The sequence below is a fragment of the Sander lucioperca genome, chromosome 18, assembly GCF_008315115.2.
Source record: "Sander lucioperca isolate FBNREF2018 chromosome 18, SLUC_FBN_1.2, whole genome shotgun sequence".
NCBI classification, from domain to species: domain Eukaryota; kingdom Metazoa; phylum Chordata; class Actinopteri; order Perciformes; family Percidae; genus Sander; species Sander lucioperca.
Genome location: NC_050190.1, coordinates 29,827,561 through 29,853,142, shown reverse-complemented (window position 1 = coordinate 29,853,142; position 25,582 = coordinate 29,827,561). Strand labels below are relative to the sequence as shown.

The 25,582-nt window shown below is 40.9% G+C and overlaps 1 protein-coding gene across 1 annotated transcript in view; it reads right to left on the bottom strand.

The window, feature by feature from the left end:
• gabrb1 (gamma-aminobutyric acid type A receptor subunit beta1) overlaps positions 1 to 25,582 on the bottom strand; it is a 61,807-nt gene that overhangs the window by 25,303 nt on the left and 10,922 nt on the right. The window contains exon 4 of the mRNA XM_035994994.1: positions 9,039 to 9,259. Within this exon, the coding sequence (XP_035850887.1) occupies positions 9,039 to 9,259 (221 nt within the window). The remainder of the gene's footprint in view (positions 1 to 9,038; positions 9,260 to 25,582) is intronic.

Below are 25,582 nucleotides of genomic sequence, written 5' to 3'. Positions count from 1 at the left end.
CTGGTTTCGGCAAGAGTTTGATATATCGTTGATTTGGCCTGTCTATCACCAACATAGGTGGTGATAGACAGATGGTTTATCCAATCAGCTAACCAGTATTTTCACCCCTTCCCAAAACGGAAAGTTCCCAGATGGATATGCCGAGCAAATGCAAAGCAATCCATCTGGCGGAGTCAGGTTAGTCCTGCGTGTCACTGAAACGCACATTTTGTAACCACAACCATGTTCTTTTCCTAAACGTAAGACTTTGCGTCAGTAACAAACGCCAAAGCACCTGACCAAGCGTAGAGTGAGAATGTGTAGTGCGAACACAACATTTAAAGTTGGCCCCTCCTCCCCCTGGCTCAACGACACCAGAAGCGATCGCCCACTAACCGCCCAGTATACCACCTGCAGCATCACATACGGCAGCCAAAGTGAAAGCCAACCCCAGATTCTGTGCTGTGTCCACCATTTCTGTAGCTTCTTGTTGGATGTGTGCTTACGCATTGATGGGGGCTACACACCAGTGCCCAAAAGTTGACGCCAAGAAACGTCCCAAACACAGCAATAAGAACATACAGGCAAAGGGTAGGATCTCTGCAAATATAGACACCACCACACACTTCTAGTGACTCATAAGTGATAGTTAGAGGGATTACTTTTGTACGAGACTATATATATATTTTTTTTTTTTTGAGGAAAACCCAAATAAAAAAAAAAAATGTCAACTTCATGGGAATTTGTGTTTTGCTTTTCTTATTTTTATCTAGCGGGGAAAAAAATCTAGTTGCCATCAGAACAAAATGCAGAATTGGGGCTATGGGGAGTTTTGAGAAGGGTTGAAAAGACTATCCTCGCCAGAAACACAGGAGCATTGGTTGTTTCTTCAAGCATTTTAAAACAACATTTTCCTGTAGTGATGGCCAAATGAAACTGGTGCTCTTGGTTTAAAGAAAACAGCTTAAGGCATGGCAATTTAGTGTACTTCCAACCCTTTGTTGAACAGAGAGCTTCCTCTAGTGGGCTCAGAAAATACAGAAAATGATTCACGAAGTGTCACGAGGCTACTGTCAAGGGACCTGCAGGGCTCGACATTAAGGCTTGTCCACTTGTCCGGGACAAGTGGATATTTTTGTAGGGCAAGTGGAAAAGAAATGTACTTGCCCCACTTGACAAGTTAAAACTTAAAGAAAATAAAATTCCATGTTACTTCACATTATGTGCCACTCATTACGTCTATGTTACCGATTTGAAATTAATAAATTTTTTACCCACAATCCGGGTCAGCGGACGGCTAACGTTAGACCCAGCGGCAGCGGACGGCTAACGTTAGACCCAGCGGCAGCGGGTCAGCGGCAGCGGGTCAGCGGCAGCGGACGGCTAACGTTAGACCCAGCGGCAGCGGGTCAGCGGCAGCGGACCACAATCGTTCACATCGTTCATAAAAAACAAGCCAAATACAGATGTCACTTGTGGCGATAGCAATGTGCTTTGTGTGGATGACGCATGAAGTTAATTTGACTCATTTAGCGACTGTCTCTCTGCATTGTAACGTTACTACTCCACTGCCCGTTAGTCCGTCAGTTATTGTAAAACCTCAGCTCCGCGACTTGCTGTAATAATCAACTGTAAAGTAGCTACACCGTTTAAAGGATCCCTTGGTAAATCAGCTTCTGTCAGGTAGAAAATGAAATTGTAGACAAAAAAAACTAAGTTAACACCATTTAGTGGCAAAACCATTGTTATGTCTACAAAATTATTTTAGATATAGTAAAAGTTCAAGTTCAAGTAACCACTACCTCTGGTGATACACTGCACACCGGCGTGCAAAGCATTACTTTGTATTAAGTTTGTTTCTACTGTTTCAACTGAATTTTATTACTGTTGATAGTGTTTGGATGCTTTCAACGGTTTGTTCGAATTCTGCATTAGCAAAACAATTTTTTTTTAATAAAATGATAAATCTTTAACCACACTTTTAAAGTGACTTTTGTCTTGTTTGTACTTGTCCAAAGGACAAGTGCCTCAAAAAGTTAAAGGTGCTGTAGGTAGGATTGTGAAGATCCAGGACTAAGCCAAACAATTTGAACGTCAACAACTTCTCAGTCCCTCCCCCCTTTCCGCTAAAGCCCAAAACGTTCTCTAAGCTCCTCCCCCCCACAAGGGAGAATGAATGCGTGTGCATGAGCAGTGATTGACACGCAGTTAGACACCCCTGGCCATGATTGGTGCATCTGAACAGGGAGCTGTGGATTTTTGCAAATCACACTACAGGCTGTAGGTGGAGCCAGAGGAGCCGGATTTTTTTAAATGACCTGCTTCATGTAGTTCTACTGGAACATAGGGTCAGTTTCAGAAAATGTGACAGAAAGTTAGTTTTATAAGTCTTATAAGTAAGTAAGTCTTACCTACTGCACCTTAGTGCAGTAGGACTTGCTGAGAAAAACAGATATGAACGGATATAATAATAGCATAATTAAACCGTCTTTTATTGATGGATGTATTGATTGTTGGCATATGGGTGCCTTCTACGTCAGGAGTTCTCAGGCAGAGATGCAGACGGATGCCGTTCTGTCAAGCTGACAATAACACCATAAAAAGGATTGACATTTTCATCACTATAATGTTTTCTCACAATCTGGAAACAGCCTCCCTCAGTGGAATGAAAAATTCAAGGGCAGTATTAAAAAAGGGGAGAAAGAAGAAGGGGACGGGGTGGGGCGGTCGAATAAGTGTGATGGAAAGATCAAAAATTGAAGGAGATTCGGGGCGAGGCAGATGGGATATGTTGTGTGTGAACGGACTTAGGGGAAATCAAGCACTGCTTATCTGGACACACAGAGAAGTGTTTACCTTGGAGGGGACAGGGAATGATGAGGACAGCCCACAAGGCCTGTGTTCACTCAGCCATGAAGGCAGGGCCCGCCACTGTTGGTTTTGGACAAATCTAGCCACTGCTCTCTGTCCTTTTCAACATGTTCTTTCCTGTTTGGGCCTAAATGGAAAGCACTCCGGGTCTGTCCTGATATACTGCCCCCCCCCATCCCCCCGCCAACCCCCCACCCTTTGTGTGTGTGTGCGTGTCACCTGGGCTGGAGCTCATCTGGTGAAAACCTAGCAGTTATGCTGTGTTTACCTGTGCTTACCTCTTATGAGCAGGGCTACACAGAGTCCCCAGAATTTTCCGCAGAGTTTTCCGCATTGGGTTAGAAATGCCGGAATAATCTGTACTGTAGTTCCCTGGCTTCGATGTTAAAAAAGGCTTTTCAAAATGAATTATTAAATTAAACTGAATAAAACTCAGAATGTTAACACATCTCCACCAAAAGCAAAAAAACAGTCCGCTTAATTCTGCAGATTTTCTGCAGATGATATTTTGTTTGGGACATCTTTGTCAAAAAAGAGCACTCTCCTGCCTTATCGTTGATGGATGTTCAATTTTAGTGTCTTTTTTGAAGAATATTATATTTAACCAACTCTAGTCAAAATATAGATTCAATGAAACATTTCCACAAAAACAGCACAGCACAGTAGAGAAAGGTCTGCAGATCTTCCTCTAAGGCTGGTTACGGCTACAACAAGCTCCACCAATCAGAGAGGAGGACAGCCTGTATGCAGCCTGAGAGGCTAGAATGGGCAAAGAATGTTCACAGAGTAGTTGCTGAAGATCATTGCTGTGAGTGTATAGTAATAATTGAAAGTAACCTTGACTACTATATCTTTACTTTCTCTTCTGGCTGGAAAGTGAAGAGGAGATGTCCAATGAAAACCGCTCAGAGCTAGCTTTCAAAAAAAAAAAAAAAAAAAAAAAAAAAAAAACATTACACAAGGGAAGCTGTGTACTATATAGTCACCACAATGTCTTCTTCTAAACAAAGTGTTGCCATGATAACCATGTTGGATGTGTTCCTGTGCTGGTCGACTGTAAAAGAGGCCTGCTGCTCAGCCACCTGCCACACCATCACCAAATCCTGTACATCATGATGGTGCTGACCAAGACAAAACCATCAACACACACTGTTCATGTGAGCCTAGTCTCACATTGCCAGACCTTCCTCCACAGCGCTGCGGAGGAGGGTCTGGCTAGTCCACACAACATTCCAGGATGGGAGAAAAACGTGCTCTGGTTTATTGGCATTTCTTTAAACCAATCACAATCGTCTTGGGTGGCGCTGAGCGCCGGACGGAGGAATGGTGCCTATGCAATATAGCCAGTGTTGCCACAGTTACTTTGAAAAAGTAACTTAGTTACTTTACAGATTACTTGATTTTAAAAGTAATTTAGTTACTTTACAGATTACTTGATTTTAAAAGTAACTAAGTTAGATTACAAGTTACTTTATTAGTTACATTCAGCAGCTGCTGACAACACCCCCACAGCCTCAACATAAAAATGACAACCGGTTTACTGTGAGGCAGCTCGGCGTTGCCAGTAGTAGGGATCTTGTTTATTATCGCACGAAACGAAGGCGAGTCAACCGTGTTTAAGGGCAGCATTTCCTCTACAACATACTGCCCGACCAACTTCTTCAACTCTCCCCCACTTACTGGTTTTGCACCGAAGTCCAGCTTTTGTTGTTTGGGTGGTGGGGGACCTCCTGCTCTCTGCTTCGCACCACCTGGTGGGACTTGCTCTGTAAGTTTGACTGTGCGGTGCTGCGACTCCAAATGTTTCTTCAAATTTGACGTCGTGTTTTTGTAGCTAGATAGCACTTTGTCGCCACCAGCACAGAGTGTACAACGAACCTTAATATTGCCATCTTTAGCTGACACAAGCTCAAAATAGTGACTGTATTTCCAGCTAGAAAACGCGCATCTCTCTCCTCCCTCCATTGTTGTTTACGTTTGTGTCGCTGCGTGGTACACGTGACCTGTCCACATGCTGAAAACGTGACTTGTCGTCGCATACGTGACTTCACTCCCCGAGATGCAAGAAGAAAGTAAAAACAATATATATTTTTACTAAGGAAAATGACAAAAATAGTAACGCACAGTGACTTGGATAAGTAACTTTAATCTGATTACTGGTTTGGAAATAGTAACGCGTTAGATTACTCGTTACTGAAAAAAGTGGTCAGATTAGAGTAACGCGTTACAAGTAACGCGTTACCCGGCATCACTGAATATAGCCTTGAGAGAATCTTGTTTTGGTGGAACATGTGTACGTTCAAAAGTAGTTTTAGTCGTGCAACAGAAAACTCAGATTGGACAGATAGTCTAGCTAGCTGTCTGGATTTACCCTGCAGAGATCTGAGGAGCAGTTAACCATAGTCCTCAGAAATCCACCGGAGGTTAGAATGCCAACACAAAGAAATGGGAAGGTAACAGACGTATGACCGAAAATGAGGGACATCCGGTGGAATTTCCAGCGACACATGAACAATCCCAGAACTAAAACGTTGTTGATATAGACTCCTGTGAGCAAAGGATGATCAGATGGCATTACACCTGTGGCAAACATAATGGACCACATGAGACACTGTGGTCATCTTTAAACAAATAAACATGGTGATTAGATTCTTTTTTGGCCTTTCAAAAATGTGCCCCTAGTGTATTTTGGCAACACATTCTCATGAACGGCTTCCTATATCATACGAAAGGTTGTGCACAACAATCCGTACTGTATGATGTCCTAACAGATGCCGTTGTCACGGCTGGTCACATGACAGTTAAGTTTAGCTGTCTTTACAGTTACATTTAGCCCAGAGAAAGTTACTGGGAGCCTGATACCAGTCACTGCAAGGTGACGGTCCTTTCATGATCATAGAAAACACACTAAATTATATATAATACACAACATTAACTATGGAATAGGCTGCTGGATTTATCAACCAAAGGGCTTACTGTGAAATATGTCATTACAATTCTTCTACTGGAGGCGAATGGGCAACTGAAATATTTGATGTATCATAAGAAAGAAAGAAAACGTGGCAGTACCATGTCAGGGGTAAAGGCACAAACAGTTCTGGCCAAAAAGCCAAAATTGAGAACTTATTAATTTTGGTCTACTTAAGACAGATTATAAACGTGAAATATATGTTGTATATGTTTTTTTTTTGTCCTAAAGTAAAAAGTTGTGGCATATTGACACTACATGACAGGATTTGTTTCGATGAGGTGGAATTCACCAGTTTGTTTTCTACTTTCCTCATAATTTACAACAACTTGTTAAAAGAAAGTTCCAGGTTCAGATGTGATTAGATTTCAGGATGAAGCTGAATTTAATTAAATAGCTTTTTGACAGTGTTTTGAATTTAGAGAATGCATTTCTAAAGCATGGAAATGGCAAACAACATATAATGCGTAAAACCTTATTATTTAAGTGGATTATAGGTTAGATATTATTTAGCAATTAATTATATTCTGCTAGTCTCATTTTAATAATTCAAATATCCCAGGAACCCTGGATGGTGTCTGATGGGGGTGTTCTAATTTGTATAGGTTTGGGAACTGCGCAGACCCCACTCAGCTTCAACCCTAGTCTTTGGGCTCTGTGAGGGGGAAACCCGAAGAGAGCATTAAATCACAGCCAACAACTCAAATGGTCAGTGACATGATAAACACTACAGCTCTATGACACCCATTATATGTTACAGTGATGTAAAACATTAGAATTAGATGCTGGTCCAGGAGAGGCCTTGTATGTGTGCAGCAGCACCTTATTGAAATGTGCAGCATTGCCTCAAAGCTAAAAAAAAAAAAAAAAAAAAAAAAAATCTCTCAGCTGAAAACTGCCAAGTCATGATTCCTCTCTCTCTCAAACACAGGATGCCTTTGAACTCAGAGGACCGAATTACAGACAGTGACCGGTTTCCTCAGTAAACTCCACGCATCTCACTTCATCGTATCTGTGCTCTGCTGCAGAGGGCACGGCCGTGTGTACACTGCACCAGGAGAGGCTTCATAAATGATTTACTAGCTGGTTTCCCCTCAAAGCTCCAGAGGAGACACAGATAGAGCAACACTTACCCTTCTGATGGAAGCCTTTGAGGAATTTTCTCCATGCTAATCAGCTGCTAACTGAATTCTGCAGTGTTTTTGTATGCGAACATGACCAAAGGTCATACTCTAATTAGGAGTTGTTGGCGTTATATAGGAAAAGGGAAAACATACCCACACATGGGCCTGTGGAGAATAAAGCTCTTTGGAAAAGCCTTTAACTTTGTGAAGTAACCATGATATGAAGTAACCATTTATGTAATCATGAATCCAGAGTTGTTAGACAGTCTCATTGCTTGAAAGCGAGACATTTATTTTCTTATTTACTGTTCATTACACAACACTTCCACTATAATGATATAAAAAATGCCAATGTATATATGGTAGCACTCCCTACTGCAGTGGCAAGTGCGGCACCCCGGGGTGCCTTGAGGATTGGCCAAGGTGCTGCAAGATGTGCTCATTTACATTTTTTCATTATATATTCCATCACATAAAAAAGCCAACTACATTAACTACAGCAGGCCTACCATTGAAAGCCCTCAATATGCAGTTATGTCACAGAGAATACTCTTAATATGACAACTCATATTTGACTGTTGCGATAGTGAAGCAAGGCACTTTTTGGCAGGCATTTCCCAGGTGCACAGCAGTCAGAAATAGCAACTGTCAGAACAAGTGATTTGTCTCTGCAACTAATACATCTCAGATCTCAACCGTCTGAGATGACCAAACCCAACCTGTTCTCATTCCGAACTCGTAAAATAAGGACGTTTGGACAGCGGCTGTCAGTGTCTGATGCGACGAAAAAGGCGTCTTTCAGCGTGTTTGTGTAACGCACCGGGGAGAGCAGCAGTTAGATAGGATTTAACGAGTAGTATGTAAAGGCGAACAAACACAGGAATTTCACCCAGGAGACCGGGGTTCGCGTCCCGCTTGTCACGCTTGCTATAGTCGGTTTTTTTCTTTCCGACCCGTTCCTCCCCCGTGTCACAGAACCGTATGCCCACCCACAACCCTTTCCTAAACCCAACCGTCCCGTAGTTTCCGCGTGTCATGGAACTGTAAGCCCAACCACGACCTTTTCCTTAACATAACTGCGTCAAAAAGGACGGCAATAGTCCCGACCAAGCACGTTTACTTATAGCGCTAAAGGGACGGCAATAGTCCCGACCAAGCGCGTTTACTTAAAGCGCTAAAGGAGACTTTTAGCGTCAATAAGAACGACAAAGGCACCTGACCAAGCGTCCATATTTTACGAGATGGGTGTGAGAACCTGTTGCCAAACCAGAATAACTGACAAATGGTTAGTGGTTTAATACACATCAAATATGTCCTGCCTTATATTAAACGTTTTCTATTGGCAAACCAGTGGGAGGCTTTTACTGTGCAGCAGCGAAGACATGCACTGTGCTTGTCACAGAGTTAGGGGAGCTTTGTTAGTGGTGCTAGTCTTCAATAGAAACATTCCAGTGACGTTTGTGTGACATAATGACTCTTCCTTCTTTTAAAGATTCCTTGGGTAATAGCGGACGCTGTGTCATCCCAATCATGATGCTTTATTATCGGAAAGCTTGGAATTTCATGTTTCCAGCGATGCCAAGCATCTTATTGTAGACTGAAAAGAAAATTATCCCGGATCTTTTGAACACAACTTGCTCTTATAATTATGAATATTATATTTGTACTGCTTTATTGTTAAAATACTTGCAATAAGAAGATAAGAAGTTTGGACAGCATACGGAGCATATGGATTCTGAAACCAGAAGGCCCCATGTTTTTAAAACAGAATAAACTTTCATAACTTCTATAAATAGATGATTATGAAATAGCAATTTTTCGTAACTATGCCACGTGTTGCCCCTGCCGGAGGGGGCTTTCGGGTTTAAGAGCAAATAAAAGCAATAGCATCAGTGTCACTTTCTCTGTTGTGCGTTGACAACTGCTTACTTCTCTCATCTACCAAATGGCACATAAAAATGACAGTCAATCCCGCTTTTGTCCTTTTAATGCTTCCTGGTCCCAGTTTGGAAATAATATATAATATATACAAAAAAAGAACCCATACCAAAGCCTACCAAAGTTCTGACAAAAAGAAGAGTGAAAACAGCTCTCACCTGAGACCGTAGAGCACAGTTCCATCAGGATGCAGTCTGATCATCCGGTTCTTCACCGTCACCCCATGTACGAAGGACTTCTTGTCATTAATGAAGTAGGTGTCAGGGACCCACAGCGAGTCTGCCACCCGGTTGTCCAGGGTGAGATTGAGAGGAATGCCTGTGTAGGAGAGGCGCTTGTCTCTCCAAGACTGCTGGAAGTACATGGTGATGGTGTAGTCCTGCAGGAAGGACACAGAATGAGAGGAAGGTTAGCACATCAACCTGAACAGGTCGACGGCTGATGGAATTCTCCTGCCCTGTGCAATTTCCCTTGCGTTGTTTAGTTTCTTCTATCGCTGTGAGAACTGATATGAGTTATAGTCCTTCAGATTGTGATAGGCAACTACTGACTGACCTTTCCTTTTGTAAGTCAAATTATTGCAAAAGTTGTGTATAATAATAATAAATTGAATTTATATAGCGCTTTTCAAAGACTCAAAGTCGCTTATGTCACTTGTATGAGCAATTAAGTAACTTTTGACCTTCAAATGGTTACTGTGACAATATTCAATTTGGATTTTGGCCCTAGCACAGTGCTGAGACTGCTCCCATTAAGGTTCAGAATGATATTGATCTAGAAACTGATCTAGGAAAGATTTCAGTCCTAGTCCTGTTGAATCTTACTGTTGGCTTGACAACACTGACCATACAATACTGCTGGACAAACTGGGTTGGATTTTATAGCACAGTCTGAAAGTACACAGCATGAATTGTGGAGTTCCCCAAGGCTCAATCCTTGGGTCTCTTATCATTTACATTACACAGTGTTTTTTTACAGACTCAAGCTTATTCAGTAAGCGACTAAGGATGCCTCAGTTTTATACTTTTCTACGACTCGGAAGGTCTTCTGATCCATTACTGATCAGATTTTTACAACACTTTTGGATGTAGTCTTTAGATATAGCGCCTTTCAGCTGTTGGTCATGTCTAAGATGGCTCTTTATTGGGTTATTTATTAGTTGTACTGTGTATTTGTGTTTTGTTGTGTACTGTGAATGTGATGTCTTTGTTGTCTGTATGATTTGGTGGCAAATGAGTTTCCCCATTGGGGATTAATTAAGTTTTCTAATCTAATCTAATGCCTCCATTAGGCCAAATTACAAAAAACAATAAAATCAGTTATCATAATTATGCAGGCGACACCCAAATGCACCTTATTCTGCTGCCAAGCGAATCTGTCCTGTTAGTGCATTCAACATATCAATGATTGGATGTGCCTAATTGTCCTTTAGCTAAAGACAAACATAACTGAAAAAACTGCCTTTGGTGCAAAAAATGAAAGGCTGAGAGTCAGCACTCTAACTCATGACTGTCTTTGAAAATCAAAAATGAAGTCATAAACTCTCACAGTTAATCTCTGACTCAGTTAAACTTTAACAGTTACATCAAATCAATAACACATTCAGAATGATGTAATCTTAAAACCATAGCAAGAATTAGAGGATCCATGTTAAGGCCCAGACACACAGACCAGACGGCCAACCCTCGGCAGAAAAGGCAGTTGGACTGATCAGTCTACCTGAGTTGGTCAAAAAAATGCCTCGGAACACACCAAAGCGACGAGACGTAATACGTCTCCATAACATCAGGCGGCGCTAATCTGTATTGCCACCCAAAAATGAAAATCGGCTGATTGGACGAACGCGTCTCGTGGGTCTGGTTTCTCCGGAAATTCAAAGACAGACTGTCATGGCGGCTTGTTCACCGAAACGTGTTTCTGAAAACATTTTAAGCGAGAAATAGGCCATGCAGTTGCTGAATCTGTCTTCATTTCAGATCGACAAAGGTCAGTTTAAAAGATTTTCGTCACATTTTGAAAGACTCTAGTCACGCTCAATCCGCTCCCCATTTCCGGGTTAGCTCTCCACCAATCAGATGGGTCATTTGAGTTCGACTGCCGCCAGTGCCCGCCCCGCCAATTATACATGTCAAATCGGCCAAAATGAAGGCCGACGGCCCCTCGGACGGACGACGGCACGGAACACACCGAACAGACTCGAGTCACTGACCTCGCCAGACTGTCCAACGGCCATTTATCGGCTTGGTGTGTAGTAGGCTTTAGAAAAACTTGTAACATCACAGTTACTGAATCGCACCTTGATTTTTGCCGAAGTTATGTTGTGTACACTTCCCTCTAGCTGATCGAGTCACGTCAGTTTCAGAAGTCACATTCTCCCAGTTAAACTTCCATTTCACATTATGAAAATTATGTACGCCTCTTTTTTCTCAGAATGTTTGTGAATATGGCCCCTGCTTGTTTTGGTTCCTCTAATTGACTTATTGAATTATTAGTTTGTTCTGCCGGTACATCATTGTACCACCCTACGGTTAAACAAGAGGCTATGGTAAAGTATGCTGTGGAAAAGACTAAAGTGAAATTACCCATTACATTTTTTTTTGTTTTAGCATGGACTTAACATACAAAATCTCACCCTGAATGGATGTATTCCACATGTGCTGTTTTTGTAACGACCAGACATGTCTTTTAAGATCAGTAGAGTTAGTGCAGTGAGAGGGTTGGCAATGGAAGTATTAAGCAATCAGACAACAAACAATAGGTGTGTGTTAGTGTCACAGGATACTTCTCTGTAAGAGAAAAATAATCTCTGTATACAGTTGAGTTGTGCGCCATGATTCACAGCCTGGGCTGTCAGATGGCAGAGTGCCATATCTTTCCATGCAGTCTGTACCTTCTTTTTCAAAAATAACTTGTTCCAGCCGCAGCACAGACTGCTGAGGTGGATAATGTTGTGTAACGTCAGTTCTTATTAAGCAACGGGAACAGTCACCGGCCTGCTCGCTCCAATTCTTTCCAAGACTCCTTAGAGAGCTGGAGCTGCCTCCTTCACCTGCCCTTCAGTGGCTCCTGTCACCTCATCAGCCTGAACCCTTCAACTGTTCTGATGCAGCCCTGTGGTCAACACATCCACCCACTCCCAATCTCCACTCCTCCACATCTTCATCCCATCATAAAGGTATGACAGCTCATATAACCTTACATGATTATGTTTTCCAGTCACTTTTATCACAACAACAAAGCCTCATGTCTTCCACTTTTTTGGGTAGAATAATCTGACAGCTGTCTGGTGCACCACATGCTCCATCACAGCACGCCTAATAATTCTTTACAGTGACTTGTAAAATGTCAATACTGTATGGTCAAACAACTTTTACACTTGATAAACACAACAAACATGACATTTAAAAATAGAAGTATTGATGTGCATCGCCTGTAGCTGTACTGAATGGGAGCTCTGTTTTCTTCATAGTAACCCATAACAATCACAATTCAGGTAGTGTAGTGTTACGATACGGTATTAATTGTAGTAAAACACACAATGCATGTGTTTTGATGTGTCATATGTATTAAGGAGTGTCCAAGGAGTGGCACAGGCCAGCACTGAAATCAGTTTGGCACCCCTATGCAGGTGCCACTCCATTATTCTAAACTATGATTGGCTATCTGCCAGCTGGAGGCTTTATTATTGTTATTTGTATTGTATAAATCCTCACATACAACGTATGGCAAATACATCCATATTACATTATGTGTTTGTTCTTTCGGACGTACTGAGCTGTAATATGTCACTTCCTGAAAGCCTCCTGGCCGGTTGGAGTCACATTGCATGGTGCTTAAATTACTAGAAAAACTTGTCCCACGGTTGCTGCTCATTAAATATGTAAATTGAAGCAATATTTACAGAGCTGCCTGCTCGCTGTCCGATTCTGTGATATGACTGACCGCATTGCATTGTGGGATATAGGCTATAAATGAGCTTGGAGTGTCGTGTCTTACAGCATACTGTGATATTTTACTGGTAATAAGACTAAGATAATAACATTAAAATAAAGAAATAAAATCCATTGTAACATCCAGGGAATACATGTTGATTAGAGCAGCGGTTATTGGCCTAGAAATACCAATAACAACAAAGCGATATAGCTTCTCTGCTGCCGTCCCGACTGACAGAAAAAATACAGGGTGCAGGCAAGAAAGATACTTCTAATTAAAATGACATTAGTTTGAAATTCTATTTCACGAATGGCCGTGAGAGTGGGTTGTTTGTGGAGGAATGATGAACGATGGATAAGAATGTAAAAAGTTAAAGAAATGAAGATTTCTGAAACCTATATTAGCTCCTAAAAGCCTTGCGGGCATTCTGATGAACTACGCATCAAAATGCTTCAGTTGACTGCAGGTAACGTTTGAACACAGCTGGCAGGAGAATGTTGCATCATTGCTCTTCTATCGAGCTAACCTGCGGTGCAAAACTGCAGTTAGGATTCCACTCACAGCTCTCCGGCTTTCAAGCATTCGTTGCACTTTCTAAAGATGCTTATGCATGCATTTCCCCCAACAAGCTGGAGGGAAATGCAAACTTTCTGTAAAAAAAAAAAAAAAAAAAGGCAAGCATGTCCTGGACATCTGAACAATTTCCCCAGACAAAGACAAGGGGGGTTACAGCATAAGCATTTAATTCATCTGCTAATTACTTTAATAGGCACATTTAAAGCCTTACATCATTAAAGCATTTTAAAAACAGATATTCAGACTCAAGATCACCTGGATTCACGAGCCTTTGAATAGTTTAGTTTATTACTTTGTTTGACATATTAATAACATTTCCAAAAACATGCCAGAGTTAGCAAGAAAGGCTAATTTTCATTTGTCTTGTTGTCAGTGAATCTATGTCTATGGTATATTGAGAATGACTTGCTATCACAAAAGCAGTGTCAGGGCTCCAGAGCCAATATTTGTTTACAGTAACAGAAGACAAGATACAAGCAGTAGAGCAGAGCAATAAATAAGAACGGATTAGCCATTTAGCCCGCCACTGGAACTGTTAGTCGCCAATAATAAACTGGAGATGACATCACATCCCATGAGGCAGCAGTGAGAAACCGCTGCCGTGTGTGTTAGTGCTGGGCAATATATCAATATTATATCGACAATATATGAGACTAGATATCGTCTTAAATGTTGGATATCGTAATATCCTGATATGACACAAGTGGTCTTTTCCTGGTTTTAGAGGCTACATTACAGTAAAGTGATGTCATTTTCTGAACTTACCAGACTGTTCTAGCTTTTCTATTATTTGCCTTTACCCACTTAGTCATTATATCCACATTATTGGTGATTATTTATCAAAACTCATTGTGTTAATATTTTGTGAAAGCATCAATAGTCACACTACAATATCGACATTGAGGTATTTTGTCAAATGTTGTGTGTGTGTGTGTGTGTGTGTGTGTGTGTGTGTGTGTGTGTGTTTTGAGCATTAAACACTATTTCCTGCATTCTGGTTAAATTTTTCTGCACTCATTTTTGAGAAATGAAGTGTGTGAAAGTGTGTGTTGGGAGCCGGTGAGGGTTGCAGTACCATTGGGGATGAAGACTTTCTAAGAGACTATTATTAGAAACAGCTGTTCCCCTCGGCACCCGCTTTGCCATCATCGTTTTGGCACCTCGTTGTTTCCGCGGCAGAGCGATGGCCTTAACGTGAGCTGAATACCGTTATGCATGTGAGCTGTGCTAAACCTCGGCAGCAGGGAGAAGCAGAGCTCCGCCGTCGCTGCTGCACTGCACCGCACTGCACTCCAGGCGGACAGGAGAACAGGGCCAACAAATGCCCTTGGTTTGTTTCCCTTTTTCCCTCCAACAGTCTGTGCTGCTATGCTTCGTCTCTTTCTCTCTACATATTTCTAGCGATCTACCTCTCTGTCCACATTTTACTGCAGCAGACAAGCAGCACAGCACAGCATAACATCATTTAATTTATAAAAAGGACAACGCACATTATTTAACATTTCTGTAAACGTGCCAGTGTTAACCAGCCGGCTAATAATTAGCCGGCTAAGTTTGGGCACCTATGCCACGCTAACCCCACTGCAGTATGTTCCAGCCTGACCCAATTCTTCCCTACCCACAGCCATCTCTGGGTGCAGCCCGGATAACATCATAAGAAAGGGGGTGGGTTTGGTGGTGGGGTAGCAGTGCAGTACTTCTGCGGCCCTACTTCAACTGTTCTTGTGTCTGGTTGTTTTGGCAAAACAGTGTCTTGTAACGCGCACCAGAGGGGAGAAGCTGAAATAGTGTGTGATGGTCTGCAGTGATGCTTCCTGTATGTTTCCTGATTTTTGAGGAGTAAAAGTCACACATGGATGGAGGGCAGGCTGGCACCAGTGAGTATGTTTACATGCACACCAATAATCCACTATTATTCTGAATATGACAATATTACGAATTTGATTCAGCTCATGTTAACAGCATATTCCGTTTGGATATTCCAAATAAGGCCTTTTTCCGAATTTAGCATGTTCTGATTAAGATGTGGGATATGCCAGTATTATTCGGGTTTTAGAAGCATTCTTTGGACATATATACAGTGCATTTGGAATATGCGTCTCAATCAGAGTTTTTGCTACCCTGGAAATCCAGAGTTTTCGCGAGAGCACAATTTGAATTTGCTCAGCGAGTCACTCTGGCATCGAGTAATGATGCTCATTAACTATGCCCTTGTAGCTGAGCTGCACCAATCACATCGGTGTATCTGATATAGGCAGGCCATAGGCAAGCTAAACAGATGACGACAGTTTAACCTACCAGTTAGCTCCGCTGGTAGCTAAGCGTATGGGGCTCTGGATACGTCACCCCGTGTATTGTTGTGATTGGTCGTAGTGTTATCCAGTTGCGTGCAGTGAGATTTTCAAAAGCATGCTTGGTGCCGTCCCTCGAGTTCGGCCATTTTCATTACTCAATGCCAGACCCTTAATCTTTCGGATTTGGGTCTGGATTTCCAGGCTAGGTTTTTACCGCAGTTTGCAACAGTTTACTGGCAATTTACGGCTTACCGTCAGCTCCATGCATTGCTATGGTTGTTGTACACAATTCAACCAGCCAAGAGTTTGCCAGGCTGCAGTAGAGATGCATGGCCAAAACAAAAGAAATAGAAACACAGCCACTTTTAAACATTATGAAAGACATGGATGTCAACAGGTTTTTTGATATGCACAAATACCGCAAAGTCAACCTTTTTAAGAAGCTGGTTGAAGGAATGAAAGAGGGAGGCTGTGTTCGCACGGTCCAACAAGTCCACATGGGTGGAAAACTTTGAAAACGGGTACACGGCTACATGCACGGCTACATGTAAACGGGAATATTAGTGGACTATCCACTTTCATTAGCCATGTAAACAGCTTAGTCGGGATATTGTCTTTTTCAGAATAAGGGCAAAAAACAGAAACGTTATGTGCATGTAAACGTAACCAGTGATTCTTTCTGCAGTCCTGACTGTGGTCTCTCAAACCACACAGTGATGAATATAACGTCACGTGTTACAAAAGCTGGAGAGGTGCCAGTTCACCTCCTGGGCTGCTAACGTGCCCCTTGAGCAAAGCAGCGAACCCCCCAACAGAAATGACACGCGAAACGCAAAAAATACGCAAAATAACTAACAAATTGGTGTGTTATTCATATACAAACTTCTTTCGTGAGACCAGACTGTACTGAAGGACTATACCATGGTTCGGGTCAGGGGTAGGCAACCTGCGGCTTTAACAAAAAGTTATATGGAAATAAATAATGGTTATTTTTTAACATTTTAAATTTAATTTATTAGTGTTGTAGGCCTAAAGTGGTTCTTTCATTCTTCAATTAGGCATTAAAACATTTCAGTCATGGCCGGGTTGGCTCAGTGGGTAGAGCAGGCGCACATATACTGGGAGGTTTATGCCTCGACACAAAATAATAATAATCTTAAAAAACACCCCGTTTCAGTCACCTAAAATGTGCGTCACAGCCTACGTACGTCTGCAGCCTTATCTTATAAATTTTGCCGAAGCGGTCTTGAGTTTCTACAGACTAGCTATGAATTACAAATCCCAAAAAAACAAAAGCCTTGAAAGAAAATGAAGAAATGAATAGTGCGTAGACAGATACTGCCGGGTTACCGCTATGCTGATCTGAGGCAAGAAATTTAGCAAAGAACAAAAAAGTAATATTAGGAGACATAACCGTAACAAGCACACCGCGTTTGCTGAAAAGTATCCGGCTGGGGATGAGAGAAAGAAAGCAATTTCGGAACTTCTGTATAAAGTGCAAACATTTTGTGGCTCCAGACAGATTTTAATTTTATTCTTTGGGGCCAAAAATGGCTCTTTTAACCCTTATGTTGTCCTAGGGGCAAATTTAACCCGTTTACAACATGTTTTGTATCACAAATATGGTTTCTTTCATCCAAATTGCCCAAAATTAACATGGATGCATGGATGCACGTTGAATGGAACCCATAAAACATTCTTCGCATGAAAAATTGATGATTACTTTCATTGAATTTTGGGTGTTTTATTAAATTTCATAGCATTTAAAAAAATGTTTAAATGGTTTCAAAAACAGTATATCCTGACTAAACCTGGACAAAAACTGTGATCCACACAACATCCTCTGATCTTAACTATTAGTCACAATAATTCATAATTTCTGCTTTTTTTAACAAAAAAATGAGGTATAATGTCACATAAATTAGGTTTATTGACCATGAATATACAAAGCTTTGAAAAAAGTGACAAAAACGTTAAAAATTTATTTTCAATTTTGACCCATAAGGACAATAAGTTAATGGTCGACGGGAAGACAACACAAGTAGTAGGTTGCCGAGCCCTGGTTTGGGTGAATACTCGATTTGGATCGTCTGCAGTGTGTCGATTAAAACGTGATGTAGGACACCTCCTAAGCAGTTTGGTGAAACGTCTGTTTACCATTCTAAATGAATGCGCTAAACGTAATGGAGAAAAAAAACTCTGTAGCATATCTTATTTACAACAATGTACAGTGGTAAGCTCTGATTTAGATTAAAACGTTGACATAAAACAAAACGTTCCTCTGACTCAGCAGAAAACTGTATCCATTATGTGTTTTTATTTTGTGATTACCGCATAATAAGGGATGTACACATTTCCAGTGTTCATTTAATAACAATAATGATAATAATGACAGATGACATGATAACAGAATAAAATACAGATGCTGATACTCTGTTGTGTGCCACCAATCAGGCCTTTTGTTGTTGCAAACCAACCAGCATGCTCTTCTCCCTCCCCTTGTTTCCATGCCAACCCAAGCATGCACTTGCATGCAGGTAGAAAGTAATAATTCAGAAGTCAAGGTTTGGGGCAGGAGTGAGCACAAGGACAAGAGGAACGGCTCCCACCACCAAGAAACACAAAAAGGCGCTGACAGACTGAAATAGAAAATTCATTCTCTGTATAATATCTGCAGAGAGCAACTGTGGTAGGGTTATGGCAAATAAAGCATGGTTAACCCTCCTGTTGTCCTGGGGCCAAATTTGACCCATTTACAAAGTGTCTTTATCTGAAATTTGGGTTTCTTTGAACCAAACTGCCCAAAAATAACACACATGGTTCCCTACAGCACTATTCGCAAGTCAAATCAAGGATCAGATTCATAGAATGTTGGGCGTTTTATTCTTTTTTTTTAGCATTTGAAAAAAAAAAATGAAATGGCTTCAAAAGAGTATTCTGACTAAACTTTTAGTCTGAGATTTTCCATCAACATACTGTACGTTCCTGTGATCTTAACTATTAGTCAAGATAATATAATTTATGCTTTTTTTTACTCAAAAATAAGATATCATTTCATATAAATGAGGTTTATTGAGTGGTGGTAGTAAAAAAAAAAGTATTCATTTTCAATTTGGACCCCAGAGGAAAACAAGTGCATGGTCGACAGAAAGACAGCACAAGGGTTAAGTTATGGTTAGGCAACTTTCTGGGTCAAAATGAAAACCTTTTTTTTCCCCCCAATGTTTTGGTCATCTTTTTCGACACTTTTGTGGCTTTTTTGACATTTTGAAGGTTTTTTTCCCCCAAGTTTTTTGTCACTTTTTCCGATGTCTCTCGATTTTAGTTGTTTTTTTTACGTTTTTGTTAGTTTTTTTAATCAAGGTTTTGAAGCTTTTGGGATTTTTTTGTCATATTTTCCAAGTTTGTCACTTTTTCTGATGTGTCTGTCGATTTTTTTGACGTTTTTCTTGTTTTTTTTCCCACGTTTTTGAAGCATTTTATTGTAACTTTTTTAAACCTATCAATTTTTTTTCAAATGCTATAAAATCTAATAAAATACCCAAATTAATTGAAAGTATTGAACCAGGGCTGGACTGGCCATCTGGCATACCGGGCATTTGGCTTTTGGGCCAAATCGGCAATATAATTTATAGGCCTTTTATTTATTTTTTTTGGCCGCGCCGGCCCATAAAGAACTGACAGCGTTGGTTAATTTTCTTTATTGCCACTGGCCTGACCCAATCAAATCCAGGAACCCCCTTCCCCACTCCCGGCCCTGAGACACGAGCTGTAATAGTTATGCTTATGCTGGAAGTTTTAGCATCCATGTTAAAATGGACAAACGACCACCAAAGCGCAACGGAGGTGCAGAGAAATTACGGGAGAAAAAGATTAAGAATCTACAGGCGGATGCCTCAAAATGTGCCAAAATTTCTGACATGTTTGGGCTGTAGTAGCTGCTTCAACATCAGCATTACCTGAAGAAGAGGAAGGAGGAGAGGTGGCTGGCTATACAGAGAAGCAGAAACAACATCATGACAGGGAAGAAGCCGAGGAGGAGGAGAGTGACCACGACAGGGCCACGGGAGCGAGTGAGGAAAAGATGGAAGAGAGACTAGTTGACGACGTGGTAAGGAGTAGGCACATTAACAGAGACTCTCAGGAAGGGAGGCTGTGTGTGTGTGTGTGTGTGTGTGTGTGTGTGTGTGTGTGTGTGTGTGTGTGTGTGTGTGTGTGTGTGTGTGTGTGTGTGTGTGTGTGTGTGTGTGTGCCTCACGTCATAATGACAACAAGCAGTTTGGCTGTAACATTAAAGTTAGTGGCTGTCAGTAACCTAACTGTTTAAGCTTACATTAAAAATGCTAGCGGTTGGCCTGTTGGGTAGCTGCAAAGTCTGTGTGATCTATGCAGCCTGTCATGCTCATGTATACAATGTATACAGCCGTCTCTCTACATTGCCCAGACATTTAAGCTAAATTAATTATACCTTAACTTAGCTGACATTTCTCTCTCTTTTAAAGGTTACCTTGTTAGAGTAAATCTTTCTTGTTCATTGGTGTGGGCCAAGGCAACATTTTGACTGACTTTACTGACAATACATACTTGTATACTTAAATGGTATTAAATAATTTGAAATTATACTTTAAACTCTTCGTCTTTGGCAATGACTTGCACTTGAGTATGGACATTGTGTACTCTATGGCCTCCAGGTCGTCAATCAAAAGTGAGTGAGTACACTGCTTATCTTGTATTGGTGCTCTTTTCCAGGGCATATACTACTCTCAGCTTTATTGTAGCTTTTGGGAAGGGTTATGGTTATGGTATTTAGCAGACACTTTTGCCCAAAGCGACAAAATATGAATCTTACAATAGTTAAAAAATAGTTAACAGTAAACAGTTTTTAAAAGTTGCTAAGCCAATATTAAGCAAAATAGTAATTATAACAATAATGGCAATACAATATCAAATATCAATAATAAAAAATAAGCAAATACCATAAATATACAAATCATAACTCTAAGAATGAATTAATTATTTAAGTGTAAGATCAACAGATAAGTCTTGAGACCCCTCTTGAAGGATCCAAAACTATCATATGGACGCTGAACACTAGGCGACTCATATCATAGAATGCACGCATATTTTAAGAGGACTGTCTGCAGGGAACGTGTCTGACCAATCATGGTGGGTGTGGGCCGCCTGGGCCAAAAATGCCAGGGCCGGTTTTTTGTCCCAGTCTTGTATTGAACTGAGCATTTATTTTACACTAAAGAACATTGTATGGAACCATCCATGTTATTTTCTTTGGACAATTTGTTGAAAGAAACCCACATTTTTGATATAGAGACTTTTTGAAAATGGGTCAAATTTGACCAGAGGACAACAGGAGGGTTGAATACTTTTAAAAAGTTAAAGTTTGGGAGAGACAGAACAGGAACTCCGGTCTCTGAAAGTCTGAACATCAGACTTGCTATATGCCCCTTCCCCACCCCGTCCTCCACACACCTTTACTACTACACCACCCTGCTACATAATGGGCACTCTACTTCCTTCATTTACACTAAATGGCAGCAGTGGACATAAATTATGAGGTGCAGAAACGCCCAATATGAGTGTAATTCCCAGGGTTTCTGGGCTGTTCTAAGAATCTCTGCTTTTTAAAATCTTTTTTTGCAAGGTTGCAGCAGACTTTTCGCTATTGACGTCCCCATGATTTGCATTCAGATCAGGATAACATTTGTTACGATATCACATCATATATCAGGTACGGCTCAGGTCAGTGTCGCTCTTCGTCTCTTTTTTTTCCCAGAATTTCCATCTCTGACCATGTGATCCAATGGAGCGCCATTAAACTCCTGTCTAATGGCTCTGTCTGTCTGGACAGGCTAACAATTCAATTTCAATTCAATTCAATTTTGTTTATAGTATCAAATCATAACAAGAGTTACCTCGAGAAACTTTACAGATAGAGTAGGTTCAAAACACACTCTACAGTGAAATCAGAGCTGTTAAAAAGCTCAGGCAAAAAGAGCTCATCCTAGATGGGAAACGAAATACTGGCTTGCACATTTCAAATTGTAACCAAAACCTTAAGTGTTACTTAAAAGGCTTTGCTCTTTGCTGTGAACAACTTCAGCCAGGCTGCTATAGTTTAGTTTGAATATGTAAAGACAAAACGTAAAAAGCACACTTGATTGAAGCATATGGAGGGCTCAACGCTAACTTTTTCCCAAGGAGCACATGTGCTCCTAAGAATTTTATGGGCGCAATGAAAATTCATCAAAGAATGTGTTTTTCTTTCATAAAAAGGAATACGAGGAGACATTTACAAGCAAAGGGATTTCGTTTATTTGAATAGAACAAGTAGCCTATACTAGGTTTTTGATTATTTCTGCTTCAAACTGTATTTATTTAATAATGATGTAATAATGTATACATTTAAACATGGTGTACATGGTTCAAGGGTCATTGTAAAACAAATGTCCCACTAAATCCAGACAGACCTTTGGAGAATTCACTCCAGTCAGCTGATAGAGTGACTTACATAAGGTGACTGCTATTACTGTTTTTTTTACAATAATACATATTATTAGCCTGACAAGCCAGACCCACATCAAGATGTTGGGTCTGGGAACTCACCATTGACAGGGCTCAATCCGAGGGGCGGGATAAACAGTTGTCTTTCAATTTCCCTCTGCACGTAATACAACCAACCAGAGCAACGAAGAAGGTAGCAGAGCTAGTTGATTAAACTTTTGCCGTATCCGGTCGGCAAAACTCCGAACACATCTTCCTTTTTTAAGAATGACTTCAGTGTCGTTCTTTGTTCGTTTCTCAAAGAAAAGCTGAACTCCAAGTCTTCCAGAGTCGCGGCCAGAGCCGATTTGAAAGACCGCTGTTCGCCAGCAGCAGCAGCCATAAGCCCGCCCACCTACTCTAATACACGATGTGATTGGCCCAACCAGAATTTGGTTTTTCCAGCTTGCAAGCCAACGGAGAGTTGCTAGACTGACCCTGGCTGCAAATTACATTTGCGGCCGCTAGGGTGCGTCTAGATTTCTAGGCTAACATTATAAACACGTGTTATAAATACAAAACGTCATGAAGTGTACCGTTTTGTATTTTGAAACACATTTTCTACTGATCAGTACACTAATAGGCTATACAGTAGTGCTTACCTAATAAGCCAACTCAAATATTATCTGTATATGTAACTCAAATATTAAACTAACATAACTGAATCATTTTAAGTACAAAAACTGTTCAATCTTTTTAATTAACCGTAACTCAACATCGACTTCATAAAACTCAATCCTTTACCTCAAAACTCGCCACATATCGAACCCTCAGGTTACATGTAAGATTTCATAAATCACATAAGGTTTTTGAAACTTGACCTCGCTGTATACAATGACCTGTTGTGACCTCTAGGATAATCGCAGCCTCATGAAACCTTACAACCACAAACTAGAGACCTAGGGCATTCAGGCAATATATGGCTTTCATATGTATATTGACAGTAAGAGGGTTCCTTAGCAGTTTCCAGAACAGAAGTGCTTGCCATCCAATCGCCAAAAACCTGCCCATACTAATGAGGAGCATTAGAGCTGTGTGACCCCTGTTGAACCCTGATCCGAATGAGCTGTTGGCACCTTAAAATGTGCTGTCTGCAGCGCTTTTTCATAAATCCTAATCCTAAAGTGGTGCCGGACACATCACTCTGCCATGCCGATCAATAGCAGCTGCTGAGAGGACACACACACACACACACACACACACACACACACACACACACACACACACACAACACACGACGCTCTCTAAATGCACAACACAGTCCTGTGCGAGGGTCATTTTTGTCGGTTAATTTTTAGATGAACCGACAACAATTTAGATCATCACATATGTCGCTTAAGCCTCGTCAGGTATACTGCAGAATTAAGTGTTATCAGTCTAATTTTCTCACATTAGCCAGTACAAAGTAAGTCTTCATTAGAGAGCAGTAATACCAGGTCTGTTGCTGTAAAACCACTCCAAAGCATTCACAGCTGCTGCTAGCCACTATTAACATGGATAAAATGACTACTTATAGACCAAACTATCAGATCCATTACTGCTATGTAATCTTATTAGTTGGCTGTCAGTGTAATGCACAGATAGATGTTGATGGGACTGAAGGCAATGTGTGCATTTTCATTAACAGCTGATGAGTTGCTTATTGCTTGTGTGCCGATGCGTTTGATTGATTTTGGCAGCGGCGAGCTTTCTAGAGTCTCAGGGATGGTGTTCTGTATCAGAAGATGTGCCATTAAAGCACACAGCGCTCAGAGTTAATGCAAAGATGTGCTCAAACATCTCCAACCAAGCACACTGCGACACAGAGTCTGAGCAATTCGTTGTGGTTGCCATGATATTAAATACTTTTTCTAATCAGCAAAAAAAAACTGGTCTGCTAAAGTTCAGCTACAAACTATGGTATGGTTTGTCACACAGAACCATCTGAGAATATGTCATTGTCAATAGGGCTGGGCGATATGGAGAAAACAAATATCACGATTTTTTTGACCAAATACTTATATAATCGATATTGCAAAGATATTGTATATTGTTGACAATTATTGCTTTATCCAAAATATTTACACAATGAGGTTTGTTATAGATAATCATCAGTAATGTGGATATGATTAAGTGGGTAAAGGCAAATAACAGAACAGCTGGAACAGTCTGGTAGGTTCAGAAAATGACATCACTTTACTGTAAGGCAGCTTGTAAAACCAGGAAAAGACAACACTTATGTCATATTATGACATTACAATATCCAGAATCTGAGACGATATCTAGTCTCATATCACGGGGGGGGTGTAAGAAAAAAAAAAAAAATCGATACACTGGAGTATCGCGATATTTTATTTAGCAATACTACATCAATTTTCAAAGACGCAATAGATTTTACATGCAAAAATATTCATGTAAGACAGTGGTTCACGTTTATGTTGTGTTTAAACCCCCTACCACTAGATGGCTATACTGAGACGCACCACTAGTGTCCTTGCCTAACAGTGCCTAGCAGTGCCTAACAGTGCCTAGCAGTGCCTGACTTTTTGCAAGAAGCTAACAATGTAGCTATGGCTGAACTTTGGCCTACTTTAGCATATAAAAAATTTGCTCACTAAGAACCTGTGAACCACAATCCCAAACTGGCAGTTTGATTTTCTGTGTAATGAATTGTTTACTTAAAGTAAACTTCTTTGACTTTTCAAATCATGTCTTTTTTTTAATATTAGTTTTTCTAAAATTATACTTTTAAAAAATGCCTTACGCACAGTATCGAAATATATTGCAATATATTGAATCATGACCCATGTATCGTGATACGTATCTATCGCCAGATTCTTGCCAATACACAGCCCTACAAGCCTTAATTGTCGACTGTTTGGAAAAGGAAAGGCACTTTCAAAAAATACCTGCCAGGTGATTGGATGAACCATCTGTCTATCCGACCCGTTCTTATCCCCAATTCGTCAAGTACTGATGCTCGGTCAATGGCTTTTAGCGCCAGGTACCGATGCAAAAATCACCCTTTAGCATCTGTATGGAATGCACCGGGCAGAGCAGCAGGTCGACCGTGGTACTGAAAGATGATGTAGTATTAATAGCGACAACAGTATCGAGTAGTATGAAAGACCGAAAATCTGCATGAGGAGGTTGGCTGGGGTGGTGGATAGGTCAAACAACACAGGACTTTCACCCAGGAGACCGGGGTGCGTGTCCCATTTTTGTCCAGGTTAGGGTACCGTGTCACTGAAACATACATTTTGTAACCCCACCAATGATCTTTTCCTAGACCAAACTGTCCCGGTCTTGTCAGTTAACGTACACGTTAAACAATGACGCCAAATCGATACCGACACAGACCA